The following is a 14,149-nucleotide window of genomic DNA, read 5'->3' on the forward strand; positions in this document are numbered from 1 at the left end:
GTTCCCCATAGAAACTGAGTATTCCTGGGAAAGAACTAGAAAGTAAATCCAATTCTTCGGCACACATAGAAGGAGGCATTTTAAGTGCTTTTCATTCAATATGTGCAGGGATTTATTGAAACATCCAAACATACACGAAAATACTGTGCACAATACAATTAACTTGAAAGTCAATGTTTGGTATGACCATCTTTATTCTTCAACACAAGCTTTGGTGTAATTTCTTTAATAGTTCCTCACGCCTCTTGAAGGACCTTCAAAGGTCTTCTTTGGGTGTTTCTGCCTTTTCTTCTGTTCTCTGTCAAGATAATCCCGTGCTGCTTTAATAATGTTGAGCGTTGAGGTTCAGGCTCTGAGGAGGCCAATCTTCTGGGGCTCGCTGCCATGCTGAAAATGAAACAGTTTCCAATCAAATGGTTTCAAAATGTTAATGCGTGGTGGATCAAAACCTGACAGTTGACGAGGCTTCAGTCAACAGTAGATGGATCAACTCAAGGGCCGGATGCATCACTCAGGTCCAAATTTGTTATCTTTGGCAATTTTCATAGATTCGACTAAAGAAATGGGAATAAATCATGTGTTTTTGCCACAGACTGCTGATTAAAAAGGGCCTTAAGATACAAGTTAAATTTGGTTCTTTGCTAAGTTGTCTGTTATGAGCAGACGAAACACTGGCCCATCGTTCATACCTCAGTGTTAAGTGACCTAACAAAAAAACTAAACTAAACCAAAAAAGTAAGAAATATCCCCCTGAAAATGTTCAGGTAGCTAGACTGGACTGAAAATGAGTCTAGGGGAAAAAAAAAGTTATAGTCTAGAAGGAAAAATACAAAGAAATGAGTGTCGGTTCAAGAGTTTTGCACAGCTGTGAAATAAAAAAAAACGCATAACAAGTCATAATGTATAATTCAAAGACAGTTATTTTTACTTCACAAACGCAGGCAGTTATGCAGATTTTTCACTCTATAAACTCAAATCTGTTCATATAAATGTAGAACTGCTGCTCACTCTGCTGTGGAAACTCTGAGTATCACCTCCGGTTGAAGTTAAGTTAAAAGACACTTCATTAGTTTGGTATTTTGCTGTTGTGTGTGTGTGTGTGTGTGTGTGTGTGTGTGTGTGTGTGTGTGTGTGTGTGTGTGTGTGTGTGTGTTTTCACAAAGATCAAAAGGAAGAAGGAAGCGCTTGATCGCCCTACGGGGGAGTAGCTCTGGGCTAGAGGTTACTGTACACTGTATATGCTGCTTACTGGCAGAGGCCAAGTTCATTGTTGCTCACACACCGCTGCATGTGACTGTCGTTCGCAGACCACAGACGGCAGCTGACACTCCTGTTCCTACACCAGCTTTTCTTATCGCATGGCTCTGTTTACTCTGCGCATATATACGTGAGAGAAAGTCTGCCTGAAGCTGAGCGCAAAAACTGGAGATGTACTGGTTCGAGCAAGGTCTGTGCGTCCTGCCAGCGTTCCTGGTCGTCTGGTCTTCCGCCACTTTCATTATTTGTTATATCATCGCGATTTACAGGCACGACGTCGATGTAATCTTCCCGTACATAAGGTAAGTTTATTTGAAGAGCTCACACAAAGCAGCCTTTCTCTCATGCTCAACCTGATTCGGAGCCGTGGAAAACGTTTCATGAGAAAACGTCTTAGTTTCGGTTTCTTCCGCTATAACAAACACCAGCTGCGTGTAGCCTGCACATCTGTTTATTGTAGGAGACTAGCGGAAAAATGTTCTTTCACTTCGCTTTCATTAGAAGACTTTTATGTTAAGAAGAGGCAACTAAATGTTTAATATTGTACAAAACACAGTCACACAACCCACGTATTGTACGTTTAACCCGAACTGAAAATCTGCACGGGTCTTCACTCTTTTTCTTTTTCTTTTCAGCGACACAGGTGTCAGCCCCCCAGAAAGCTGCATTTTTGGTCTGATGACTTTTATTTCTGCATGTGCAGGTATTTGAAATTCCAGTGTGGACATCTGCAGTGTCATCTCTGTGAACTGACTCTTTTTAGGCAACTCTGGGCTTTCCCTAAGGAGGAAGCATGCTTTCCAAAGATGCTTCTCACATTTCCCCTTTTTTAAGAAAATGAAAGTACAACTCATGGATTAGGGTAAATGTGTAGGTTTGCACACTCTCGTGACTCTCTGTGTTTTTTGCACAGGTGTGGGCACAATTTATGCCAGATACAAGCACGTGGAATTGCTGAGGGAGGACGCCACTAATGTGAGCGCACGCCTCAACAAAGCAGCGCTTTGGCTTGGTGTGATCTCATGTTTTGGCATGTGCATTGTTGCTACTTTCCAAGTATGTACTCACATTAAAATCACATTTAACACATCACAACTAATTCAGTGTAATTACAAGTGGTGCCTTTTCTTTTCTTTTTTCTTGATTGCAGGAAACAGTAGTGCAAATAGTCCATGATATTGGAGCAATTCTGTTTTTTGTCTGTGGCATTGTGTACATTATCCTCCAGTGTTTTATATCATTTCAAGCCCATCCGTATGGGTGCTCCAAGTATGTGTTTTGTGTGCGGGTCGCTATCGCCTCCCTTGCTGCTGTTGCATTTGTACCCAGTATCCTTTTTGAGTGTTCAAATGTCTGTGTGATTTAACTTTGTGATCATGATAACGATGATGAAGCTTTCATATATCAGGACTTAGAAAAATAAGTCATCTGGTCCTTCTTAGGTTTGAAAATGATTTAAATACAACTTTAGATGAACAATTTATTTATATTATTTATAACAAAAACTAAGCTGAAATGCAGAAGCAGTGTAGTACTGAAACTTTTTTTACTAGTCCCTCACATCGACTTTTAAAATAAATAATAGCACTGTGTATCATGTTATGTTCTATTCACCTGAAATTAGCCAAGACAAAGTTTTAAACAACCTTAGTTGTACATAATATGCAGTATAAATAACAGCCAAGGGTTTTAAAATGATTGAGAGACTGGGCAGCTCTTATGTGAAACAGCAAGTTGTTATAACGATTAAGAGCCACCACTGAAAAGAGTCTATCCCCTGTGCTTTTAAGCCTGGATTAGGACTTATTTAAGAGCAGCTGGTTTAGAGGCCTCAGTGCTCTGGTAGGATTGCAGGGTTTCAAAAGTGTGGCACCAAACCCTTGAGACTTAAAACCAAGTAAGAGAATTTTAAACTGAATACTGAAATGGAGTGGAAACCAGTCTAAGTAGGCCAGTGTAGGTGTAATGTGTTCACGTCGTTTCTTTCCCGTCAAAAGGCGAGCAGCTGCATTTCGAAAAGCTTGCAGGCAATAAAGACTGATCAGAGCCAACATATAAAGAGTTTCAGTAATCTAAACAAGAAGTAATAAAAGCAAAGTCAGACTGTATTTACATAATTTTAACCCCTGCTGAGGGCCGGCAGACTTTTTATTACAACCTGATATATAAACTTTTTTTTTTGACTTTATTTTTCTCTTGGCAATATGTAAATGTATGACCTGCAGAATATTATGATTAGTGTCATTTCCTGTATCGACTCAGTGTTTTCCTTCACGGATAACTCAGCTGTCATCTGTGCATTTTACGTGAAACAAACGGAGCTGCACAGACAAAAGCATGACAAGGTAGGCCACAGTGTGTCAGCACATTGCATCAGATCACAGCACAGATCAGGAATAAAACGTATAGTGTCAAAATAGTGACATAAAGTGTCAAAATGTGGGAAATGTTTGGGGGTTTTTTTGGGGGGGGGGGGGGGGGGGGTCTAATACATAGATCCAACAAACATTCCCCAACATGTCAGTGATGATTTTTGATAAATTTACTATTGGCATTAAATGGAAGTGTGTGCATAACACAAACTTCTCACTGCCATGAGTCAGCTAAAAGAACTAGAAACCTTTTGTGGAAGTTAAGAGAGTCTGAAAAGAAGCAGCAGAGAAAAACAAATGGTGATGCAAATAATGTTCAAACGCCAATATCAGATAATATGTGAGAACTGTTTACCGTTGCCATTGTCCATTGTTCATCTGCGCTGCCTAAATGTGAGAAGTTGTGCAAAAAAGTATTCTAACAGTAAACTAGTCGAAGTATATTTGGCATCATTGGACAGAAAGTTCCAACATTTATGGACCAAAAATTATAATAATCATTATTAGATGCATAGAATTTTCTGATTTAAGCGTCTGTTTCCATCGTGCAGGACTATCCCTTCCATGTAGCCAGTGCAGTATGCGAGTGGATTGTTGCCTTTACCTTTGTCTTCTTCTTCTTCACATACATTCATGATTTCAAGGTCAGTATCTCACTGTCACACATAGTATATAGTTTTTTAATATATATTTATTCATTTGCTAAAATTCTTCTTTTTTTATTCTCCTACAGTTCTTTACCTTACGGGTGAAAGCAGAACTTGAGGATTAGTCTTGGAACATTTTGGGCCACAAACATTAAGATAAATAAGTATTTACATTTTATGTATGTATCTTTATTCCTGTCCAATTTCCCCTGGCTGAAATTTTGGTAGAATACAGTAGATACTTAAAAATATATCTATTTATGCATTTTAGTACAACTGGCTGTCTGTCACGTGTGACAGATGGAAAAACTATGCAAATACTGTATTATTACATTGTTTTTACACAAACTATTTTCAAGTGTACTTAATGTTGCCTGCTTACTTTGCACTTTGCTGTTGCCACACCAGCACGACACATTCTGTGAGAGCTCTGACTTTACATAGGAGAAGTTCATCACACAGTAAGCACATGATCGGTGCACTCGGGGCTAAATGACAATACCACTCAGACCACTCAGTATGTCTGTGGCTACTTGACAGTCTGACCTGTCTTTGACTGACAGTAAATGTGTACTAGTTGTTGGTTTTGTGCAGAGGTTTATGAATTCCCAGTTTTATTGGATGACCACATTATTGCAACATCAAATTAAGGAGGAAAACCTCCTGCTGTGGATGCTCAGATTCACAGTTTTGGTTTCGGTATTTGAATCTGTCCTCTCCACATTGTTGACTCATGAAAAGTCCAACATGGTGTTTCTGACTGACATGAGTTACTGTATACTGTTCACGTTCTCAGTCATGCTAGCAGACACTCCAATATCATCTCTGGTGCTGCTACAAATGTAGATTTTCATACAGGTAATAGGAATTATGCTACTTTTTAGTAGGAATTATACAATATGAACCGAAAGTAAAGCTGGAATTCTGGAGGTTCATTCAATAGGGCTTCTGGCTGGTTTTTCACTTGTAACCTTACATCGTACGGTTTTAATCTAGGCAGAAGTTTCTGGTACCAAGTATGGATCTTGTACCTAGTAAGAAAAAGATATGTTTTTTAAGTGTGTAAGGTATGAGTCATGGATCATTTTAGGTGTGCAGGCTGACTTTAAAGTAAGGATGGCAAACTTTAGACAACTTTGATCTTAAATGAGCTGGACCAGTGGAATTACATGATAAATATGTAAAATCATAGAAAAGCTTTTGGTAATTTATTACCCAGACAGTCTTTGTCCAGTCCGCTGTCAAAAGCTTGAATTTATATAGATGACAGTGAAAAAACAGGAACTTGCTGTCATTTTCTTGTTTATCTATGAATTACTTTGGCGTAGTATGTCTGCCAAGCTCAAAAACATATCAGAATACAGTTAAAAGTACAAAGTCTATGCACTCCATCACATTTTCCAGACCTGCCGAGTGGCAAATTGGAGTCTTTACCAGGCCGATTCTGGCCCCAGGCCTTATGTTTGACACCCCATACTTAAAGGGTGTTGGACTACACCCATCTTCCAAATATTGATTTTAGCAGGTGGGTGGGGTGAGACGTTTGTGGCATTGCAGCTGGTGTAATTTGGCGTAATTTATTTATTTACTTTTAGATGTTTAGAGGAAAACATCTAAAATTAAGAGCCACCGTTTTAGCCAAAAATCAGCAAAGTAAAATCACTGGGAGACTAGAAGAGGGCTGTAAAACTCTGAGAAAAATGTGTGATTTAGAGATTGTTACATAAAAGGAACAACGGAAGATATTAACAAACTAGAAGGCTACTTGAAAGTTTCATTACCTTTAATCTCTCAGACAGAGAGACATGCAAACTGAGAAAAGTGGTCAAGTTTTAGCGGAGCAGCAGGCACATACTTCTGCTGAACTGCTCTCGACTGGAGCTGTTAATGTGGAGCTGGAATAAACGTACTGTACATTAAAGAAAATAAAAGGATCCTGCGCAGTGATGTATACAGGTTGTAACCATTTCACTACAGGTACTGTTTTTATAAGAGGGAAACATTTTATTTTTGTTTTTTCTGAACTACTTTTGTACTTTTGCTTATAAAATGAGTTACAACACAGATTGTAATGCACAGCTGAGATGCATAATAAAAGCACATATTTAAAAAAAGAAAAGAAAAAGTGTACGAGTGTTTATTTAAGGCAGAATCACAGATCCAGCATGGTGTTTTTTCAGTACAACTCCACACTTATCTCACTTCAATTTAGCATCTGTTAAAAGACATCTTATCCCTGACAGCGATGACATGATTGCCCCTCTTTCTCAGGCTTGTACCCACAAGCTTTGAATCACATGACGATGAAGAGTCGTACTTCCTACCAACAACAAACACCACAAGAAAGACTGCAGTTCACACATCACCTACAAAAGCTAGAGCATAACTCTACAAAACCAGGTGAAGATCAAGAGGCATGTCATTGGACTGACTGGCTGTAGAGTGTATTAGTACTCAGTGTCTTAATAGTACAGTAATTAATTTCTCTGTATCAAACATCAAAACTTAAGCAGCTTTGGGAAATTAACATTTTTCAAAGAATTTGAATATCAAACAACAAACAAATATCAAAAAGAAAATAGTTTTATTGTTATAAATTATTAGATTCAACTAAATGGATGAAAGTGCACTAGGCAGTGCTGCAGGTACGGATTTAAAGTCTTGATAAAGAATATTTTAGTCTGAACAGCATCCTCTTTTTCCATCAAGGTTACACAATAATCAAAAAGATTACTGCACAAGTCTTACCATTATTGGAGAATAAACCATTTCTGAATAACATGGCAAATATTAGCCACTTTTGCTCATAATCAGCAAGTGTTTATGTTGTGATGTCTCCGAAAGACGGCGCTCTGATACCTACATTTGTTGCTCGAATAAAGGTGGTGTGGACACTTATACTACATTTAATTTATGTAATGTAAAATCATTTTTTTCACCTCCATCTCTTTAAAAAATAAAAATAAAAATCATACCCATACATCATACAGAGTGAGGAAATTATTATACGTGAGCCTGATTAGCAGCTGCAGAGCAACTTTTCCTTTGTGTGAGTTGATGCAGATATGACAGGCTCCATGAATGAGATCAGTCATAGGTTTCTCATTGAGCCTCGTCCAAGTACGACACGTTGCTGGCTCTGCCCGTGACGGCTGGGTAAACACAGACGTGAGGGCAGCTCGAAATGCAAGCACACCTGGCTGATGAACGCATCAGCCAGCACAATCAGGAAGTCATATTCAGCTCGAAATGCAAGCACACCTGGCTGATGAACGCATCAGCCAGCACAATCAGGAAGTCATATTCAGGAGTGTAATACAAACCTTAGGTGAGATAGTTAAGCACTTTAGAGTGAAAACAAAAAGCATTTATAGTATAACACATGTAAGAAGTGTGAATCTTCCCATTTAATTCTTCCCATTTAAACCACAGATCAGATCAGTTCATACCTCTGCTTTTATTTAGAGTGGATAAATAACAAAACCGAGATAAGTTTTTTTCTTTTTTTTGCCACAAGTCTGATCTCTTTGATAATGAAAAAAAAATACATCACGTCACTACTGTGATGTATATCCAAGTTCAGTTGCTGCACTGGACTTTCCTTTATTATTACATTTCACCAGGCATGGTGAAGACTATACTGTATATAGTATAGGATGTAAATGATATATAGTCTTTGTGTTAGAACTGTTACGTATTTACTTCTAACTTAAAAATAATTAAACAACAGTACAATTTTTTTTTAAAAATAGAGAGAAAAGCGTTTCAAGATCCAAAGATTTAATTTACCCCTGAATGCACATGAACATTGAAAATACCAACATATTTGTTCTTCCTATTAATAAAGTTTATGCGGAGGCAAAATCTATGGAAGCTCGTTTTTGCCACTCAAAAAAAAAAAAAAACTTATTTTAATTTCAATTTTTATTTCATTTTTAAAAATTTAATTTGGTTCCGAAAGTCTGAGTTATCAATGGGAAAAAATTCAGTGGCAGTAATAAGCCTCCATAGAACTGATGTGAGCTGAGGGGAGTAGTTAAAATATTTCAACTTTACCAAAAAGTTCACTTCATGCTACATGACCTCAGATTCTCCTCAGTGCCGATAAGAAATAAAAGACAAACTTGAGGTAATCTCGAGCTGTATAGTTGAACTTTGCTTTGAAACAGAGACAGGAAAAAGGAGAAGGTTTAGATGAACATGAGTAAATGTTTGGGACATTATGTTAAGTTCTAAATTAATGTACTGTAACTTGATTCCTTCTCATCCTGCTGGTTGTTAAGAGTGAATGTTCATGGGTTTCCAGCTATATTCTCTGCAGCTGGTGTGAACACAACATTTCAGACATTAGTGATTAGTCAGTGGTGCAACTACCACAGAAGACCTCTATGTGATATGGTTTGGTTTTGTTAAAACACTTGCTACTGTCATCTTCTGACTGCTGCTTGTATGATTAAGAGGAAAAAATGATCTCCTCCTCTTGAAAAGTAATTTATGAGAAAAAATTTTTTTTTTCAAAAATAAAGGTCACTGAATGACTAAACAGGAGAACCAGTTCAGCTCTTTTAAACTGAAACTACAGTCACTCAATTTGGATTTCCTGTTTCAGGCACCTACATTCACACCACTTCCTTCGAAGCCCTTAACAGGTACCTCATACTTCCTCGCTACGGGCCTAAAGCTGTGCAGACAGCGATGGATGAGGAAACTTTGTGTGTTGAGGACAAATGAGCAATTTCAGTCACTAAAAGATGATTCACTATCAGAGTTGCTGCCGGCAGCGTCTTGGTCCTCTGAGGTCTTCGTTCCTCCGTCGGGCACGGGGGCATCAGGTGTGCTATGGTCAACAGAGAACAAGTCACATATTGTTTGTCAGTTTATCAGAAAACTGGTAATAACCAGAACAGTAATTTAAAAAACGCTCACTCAAGCAGATTGGGATCCAAACCCTCCATGACCATTTTATTCCGTATGGCCATCACCGGAACCCCCTGTGGCACATTAAACATCACATTAAGGCACAAAACTAAACCGTTACGCAGGTAACCACAGCAGCAGTAATAATAACTCACCACTTGAACCATTTTCAGGTATCGGGCATAGCGCGGGTCTTTGGCCACCGTCATGACGTTCTCTGCAGCCGCTTCTGCTTTTTGCGTCGCTGAAGCTTCTGGTGTGGTCTGAGCAGGCTGCAACATGACACATGCACAGAAACGAAGGCAGAGTGAAGCGGTTTAGATGACAGTAGATATCCTGACAGGTTTTACATTTTCATAGTTTAAGATATGTTTTTAAATCAGGTGATACAATTTTGGAAGTACCTGGAAACATACACATTTCATCACTTTGTTTAGGGGCGTAGTGCTACCTGTTTATTTCTTTAAGGGACCATGTACTAAATATATTAGTCACATGAAAGCAAAAGATGCTTTGTATTAGATTTAGCTACTAGCTACTACTGTCCATCTGCAGGCCCTGGGCAGTTAAAAACCAGTGAAATCACCAAATAACAGATATGCACATGATGAAATACCAAATAAATATGTGCATAGACACACATATAATAAAAAACAAATAGATTTTGCAAAAACAAAAAGAAAATTATAATGAAATTAATTCTCAAAATCCTTTTTTTATCCAAATCATGAGAAGAGAATCTGTGCAAATCTGCAAATCCTTTGGAAGCAAATTCCAAGCTTTATTTTATCTGTTAGGGAAAGTAGACTGTAAAAAAGTGGTGCCTTGCTCAGGCACGCTACAGTGCCCCCTTGTGGTGGACCCGATCGCTCTGCAAATTTGCTCAGAGCATTTGATAACTTTTTGAATGGTGAATGCTAACTTAACAGCAACTTGCTCAAAGACATTACAATGTACATGCAACACTCCCAGCAACAAGATCATAAAAAATGATTGGTGAATACACTAAACAGCAACGGTCCTATGATGGAGCCCTGTGGGATCTCATAGTACAGGATTTCAGTGATGATATTTAGCTTAAATAAATCTTCCCCTGTAAGACCATCTCCTTTGGCATTCAGTCATTCATCACACCTTTCTCTACTTAAACAGGTCCCTTTTCCCCTTTTCCAGAGATTTGTTGCCCCCCCCCCCTCTCATCTATTCTCTTTTGTGGTAGAATAATGCATGAAGTGTTAACTGTAAAAAGTAAGTGTGCAACAATACACAAAATTCACGGTTCGGTTCGATACTTTGGTGTCACGGTTCGATATTTTTTCGATACAAAAAAAAATGTTCATGCCTTTTTAATTTGTCATTTATTAAAATTATAAATATATATTTTAACTCAAAAGTACAGTTTTTAAATTTAATGTTGCTGAAACAACAAAGGGATAAAAAAAAATCTGATTGAGGAATCACTCATCTTTGGAAAGGAGAGTTTATTACAGAGAAATGGCTCTTTCCAAAATAAAAGCTATACTATACGCTTCTTGTTTGTAGCATCCGTGCTTGTTGTTTTTGTCTGCTTCCACTTGTCTTTGCACTAGGATGCTGTTGGAGTAAATGTGCAGTCATATTCGTTGTGTTCCCACTAGTGCTGTCAGCGTTAATCTCGTTGAAATGGCGTTAAAGCCACAACACGGCAAATCTCCGTTAACGAGCTACCGCGGATCGCCCCGTGCATGGGGCTGGACGGCGTCAACACGTTAACGAGCTAACTGCGCTAACACACTAGTTCCCACCAATGTAATTGAGCATTGCGTGGCACAACCGACATACTGTTTTTCTTTTGTCCATGACGCGCTTACCTTCAGGGTCATACGTCACATGAAAACCAAAATAGTTCCAAACACCACATCTGAATGAGGGTGGGGGAGGTTCAATTTGCCATGTTGCAAGGAGAGCTTAACTTCTGTCTCGCTAGCTTGCCCTGCGCTCAGTGAATCTGCGTTCGACTACTCCGCCTAGGCTGCACTGTCGAGCGCAGATCCACTCAGCGCTCAGCACAGACAGCATCGTCAGAAGGAAAGTTGATAAAATTAATTTAAAAATTTGTATTGTTCGATACATATGCGTACCGAACCGAAAGCACTGTATCGAACGGTTCAATATCGATACGAGTATCGTTGCACCCCTAGTAAAAAGATAAATGTTTTGTCTTTAAATAAAAAAGTTTGACTTTTCCACAACATGTTTCTGCAAATGTTTCACAATAAGAGAAATGAAAGCCTGTAAAAGTTTTCTGTTTGAGGTCCTCTTTGCAAGGGATCTTTCAAATAACATTTATGCTCTTTTCATCATCTCATTTACCCTAAACTATCTTCATGTGGCTCTTTTTTAAAATTGCTCCACTGGTAGATATAAATAATACAAGTGGGAGATTCCTGCTTTGAAGTTCTTTCATTTTCACTTCAGTAACAGAGGTGGAGGTCATCAAAACCACTACAATTTGATTATATTCCCAAAAAGAAAAAACACCAAAGTTTAATTTGTCTTCAACTACTTCAGTTTTTTCTCTTTACTGGCTCTCTTGCATTAAAAGAGCTACTCTGGAAACAACTGAACTTCAGCCAGATAAAGCTCCATGGAAATATTCCCTTTCTTCATCTAGAGGAAGAAAAACAAAAACCACATGTGGTGGGACATCATCCCACTGTAGTCAAAACAGTGGAAATTTTTACTTGAATGTCTGGACAACAAATACAGAAGAGAAAAGCTGCTCTGGCTCCCATCGTGTCAAAGATATATTAGAGGAGCCTCTCTCAATGTGGGATTGTCAAGTTGAAAATGGACTAAACAGGTCAGATATTAAGTTCTAATTAGGTGGTCTTGGGGGTGCTTTGAAACCTTTGTCTGCTCACAGGTTTATTTTTAAAACTGTCAAAAAAAATCCTCGACTTTGCAGTTCAGCGAAGCTGGATGGAGCTATGTTTCCATGTGTACGAGTTTGTGTATCTACCTCTTCTTGAGGTGCTGCTACTGGACCATCGATTTGGCTCTGATTGGGGATGATGGGTCCATTGGCCTGTGCAGTCTGCTGCTGCTTACTGAGTCCTTCGACTGTGACGTCCTCCAGTCCAGGAATGGAAGACAACTACACAGAGCACAATATTGCTCCATAAATATCAAGTAAATTGGCATGAAATTAAGATAATGTTGCACTGCAGCCTGCAGAGGCTTCAGAACTCACCTTGGCCTCCAAAATGCACAGGCTGGTTTCTATCTGCTGTATGCGAAGAGATATGTTTGCAAGTTTCTGGGGGAAGATGTTATACAACAGTTCAGGATTTAAGTGTTACAGACATTTTTTGTTTCATGACGAGAACAGAAGAGAAATAAAGATAAACAAACCTCTTCACACACTGTGGAAAAGCGGTTAAGGAAGCGGACAGTGTGTGCAACAAATTGATTGAGATAGGCAACAATTTTTCTCTGCTGGATCGCAGGAACCTGAAGGAAACACAGGAAAAGGAATTTAAGGTAGAAGGAACATAAGTGTAATATAACAAGGAAATGAAACAACTCCCAGTCCAATCTCCCCTTAAAGCAACTTCTCCTCCCTAGGCTGCACACATCTTCTTTCCCCTGCTCCTTTTAGGTGTCGGCACATCAGATCATTCACCTCCACTTCACCCTGCCCTGAAAATCATCCTCCTTCACTTCATCCATGAACCCCCTCTGTGGTCTTTCCCTTTTGCTCCTGCCAGGCAGCTCCACGTTTAACACCCTTTGTCCAATATATCCCTCCTCTGCACATCCAAACCATGTCCGCCTTGTCTCCAGGTCCACCCTGATCACTCCCAATCAAAATCTGAACATTTTCATCTTTTTAACAACTTCTTTAGTAGTGCTGTCTCCAAACGATATATATGCCATTTCATATTTTATTGTTATGTTTTGCTTTCTTTTTATTTTCTCATTTTCTGTCTTTTATAACCTTTTAATCAGTTTTTTGTGAAGTATCTTGCTTTTAAACGTGATGCAAAAATATTTTTATTATTCTTGTGAAAAAAAATAATGAGTAGAACAAGTTTAACATACTGACAGTCATTCACAGGCAACTTCAAATGCTGAATGCAAAATATACCACTTATATTTCACAAGAGCAAAACAGCATTTTAGATTAGCTAATATTGCCCAGAACGGTTAATAAAATAAAAAGCATCCCTTCCCGAAAAACAGTTATTTATACAAAAGACAGACATTTTCACTTCATAGATTTATTTTAAACAAAACTGTTTAAAAAAAGATAAGCGTAAGTATATCTCTTTGCAAAGGTTAAATCTGTTAACCTGGAAGATCAAGTGTAGAAACAACATATATTCACTTCAGAAAAAAAAAATCCCACATTTATCAGGGAAATTGAACTACAAGCGCTTGCGACAGTCATATCTGTTAATGACTTACAAGCTATAGGCTTCTATCACCGATAAACAGCCTTTGTGTTATCTTACTTCTTAAACAAAACATATGTCAAGCAGCTCTGCTTGTGCCTGCTTTCATTTCCTCACCAGCTACTCAAATAGCTATGTTAGCTAACTAGTCAACGCCAACCTTGGTAAGGTCGACTCCAGAGCCCACGATGGGCAGCCCGTCCTCGTCCATGTTGGATGGCTGAAGATTAAAGTGCACTTTCAAATTCAGCAGCAAGAAATTTCACTGCAAAAAAGACCGAAAACAGGTTATTAAAACATTTACATATGTGAAACGGTTCACGTGACTCTGGGTTGCGTGATCACGTCCTGACGTCACCAACTGCGTAGCAGAAGTCTGCCTCGAAGTCGCACTTCAAAAACCCTCGAGCCTGTATTTTTTTTTAACCCTGTATTTTTTCTTGTTCCCCGCTTTACCTAAATTATATGCACTGTCAACCGCCATGTTTGTATTTTTCTGTAAATTGTTTGTGTTAAAATA

General features: G+C 38.6%; 2 protein-coding genes across 2 annotated transcripts; one reads left to right on the forward strand and one right to left on the reverse strand.

Moving 5' to 3' along the window:
• The first annotated feature begins 1,256 nt into the window (after window positions 1–1,256).
• On the forward strand, window positions 1,257–4,627 carry dram1 (DNA-damage regulated autophagy modulator 1). The gene is made up of 7 exons (XM_026147547.2): window positions 1,257–1,559; window positions 1,893–1,960; window positions 2,171–2,313; window positions 2,408–2,585; window positions 3,544–3,602; window positions 4,181–4,273; window positions 4,363–4,627. Exons 1-7 carry the CDS (start codon window positions 1,429–1,431, stop codon window positions 4,399–4,401), a joined length of 711 nt encoding a protein of 236 aa, XP_026003332.1. The 5' UTR covers window positions 1,257–1,428; the 3' UTR covers window positions 4,402–4,627.
• Window positions 4,628–7,714: 3,087 nt separating this feature from the next.
• Window positions 7,715–14,015, reverse strand: washc3 (WASH complex subunit 3). The gene is made up of 8 exons (XM_026147549.2): window positions 13,934–14,015; window positions 13,790–13,849; window positions 12,587–12,685; window positions 12,426–12,491; window positions 12,195–12,329; window positions 9,349–9,465; window positions 9,203–9,267; window positions 7,715–9,113 (listed from the first exon to the last, which is right to left on the reverse strand). Exons 2-8 carry the CDS (start codon window positions 13,838–13,840, stop codon window positions 9,014–9,016), a joined length of 633 nt encoding a protein of 210 aa, XP_026003334.1. The 5' UTR covers window positions 13,841–13,849; window positions 13,934–14,015; the 3' UTR covers window positions 7,715–9,013.
• Window positions 14,016–14,149: the final 134 nt, after the last annotated feature.

This window comes from Astatotilapia calliptera, chromosome 17 (assembly GCF_964374335.1).
Source record: "Astatotilapia calliptera chromosome 17, fAstCal68.1, whole genome shotgun sequence".
NCBI classification, from domain to species: domain Eukaryota; kingdom Metazoa; phylum Chordata; class Actinopteri; order Cichliformes; family Cichlidae; genus Astatotilapia; species Astatotilapia calliptera.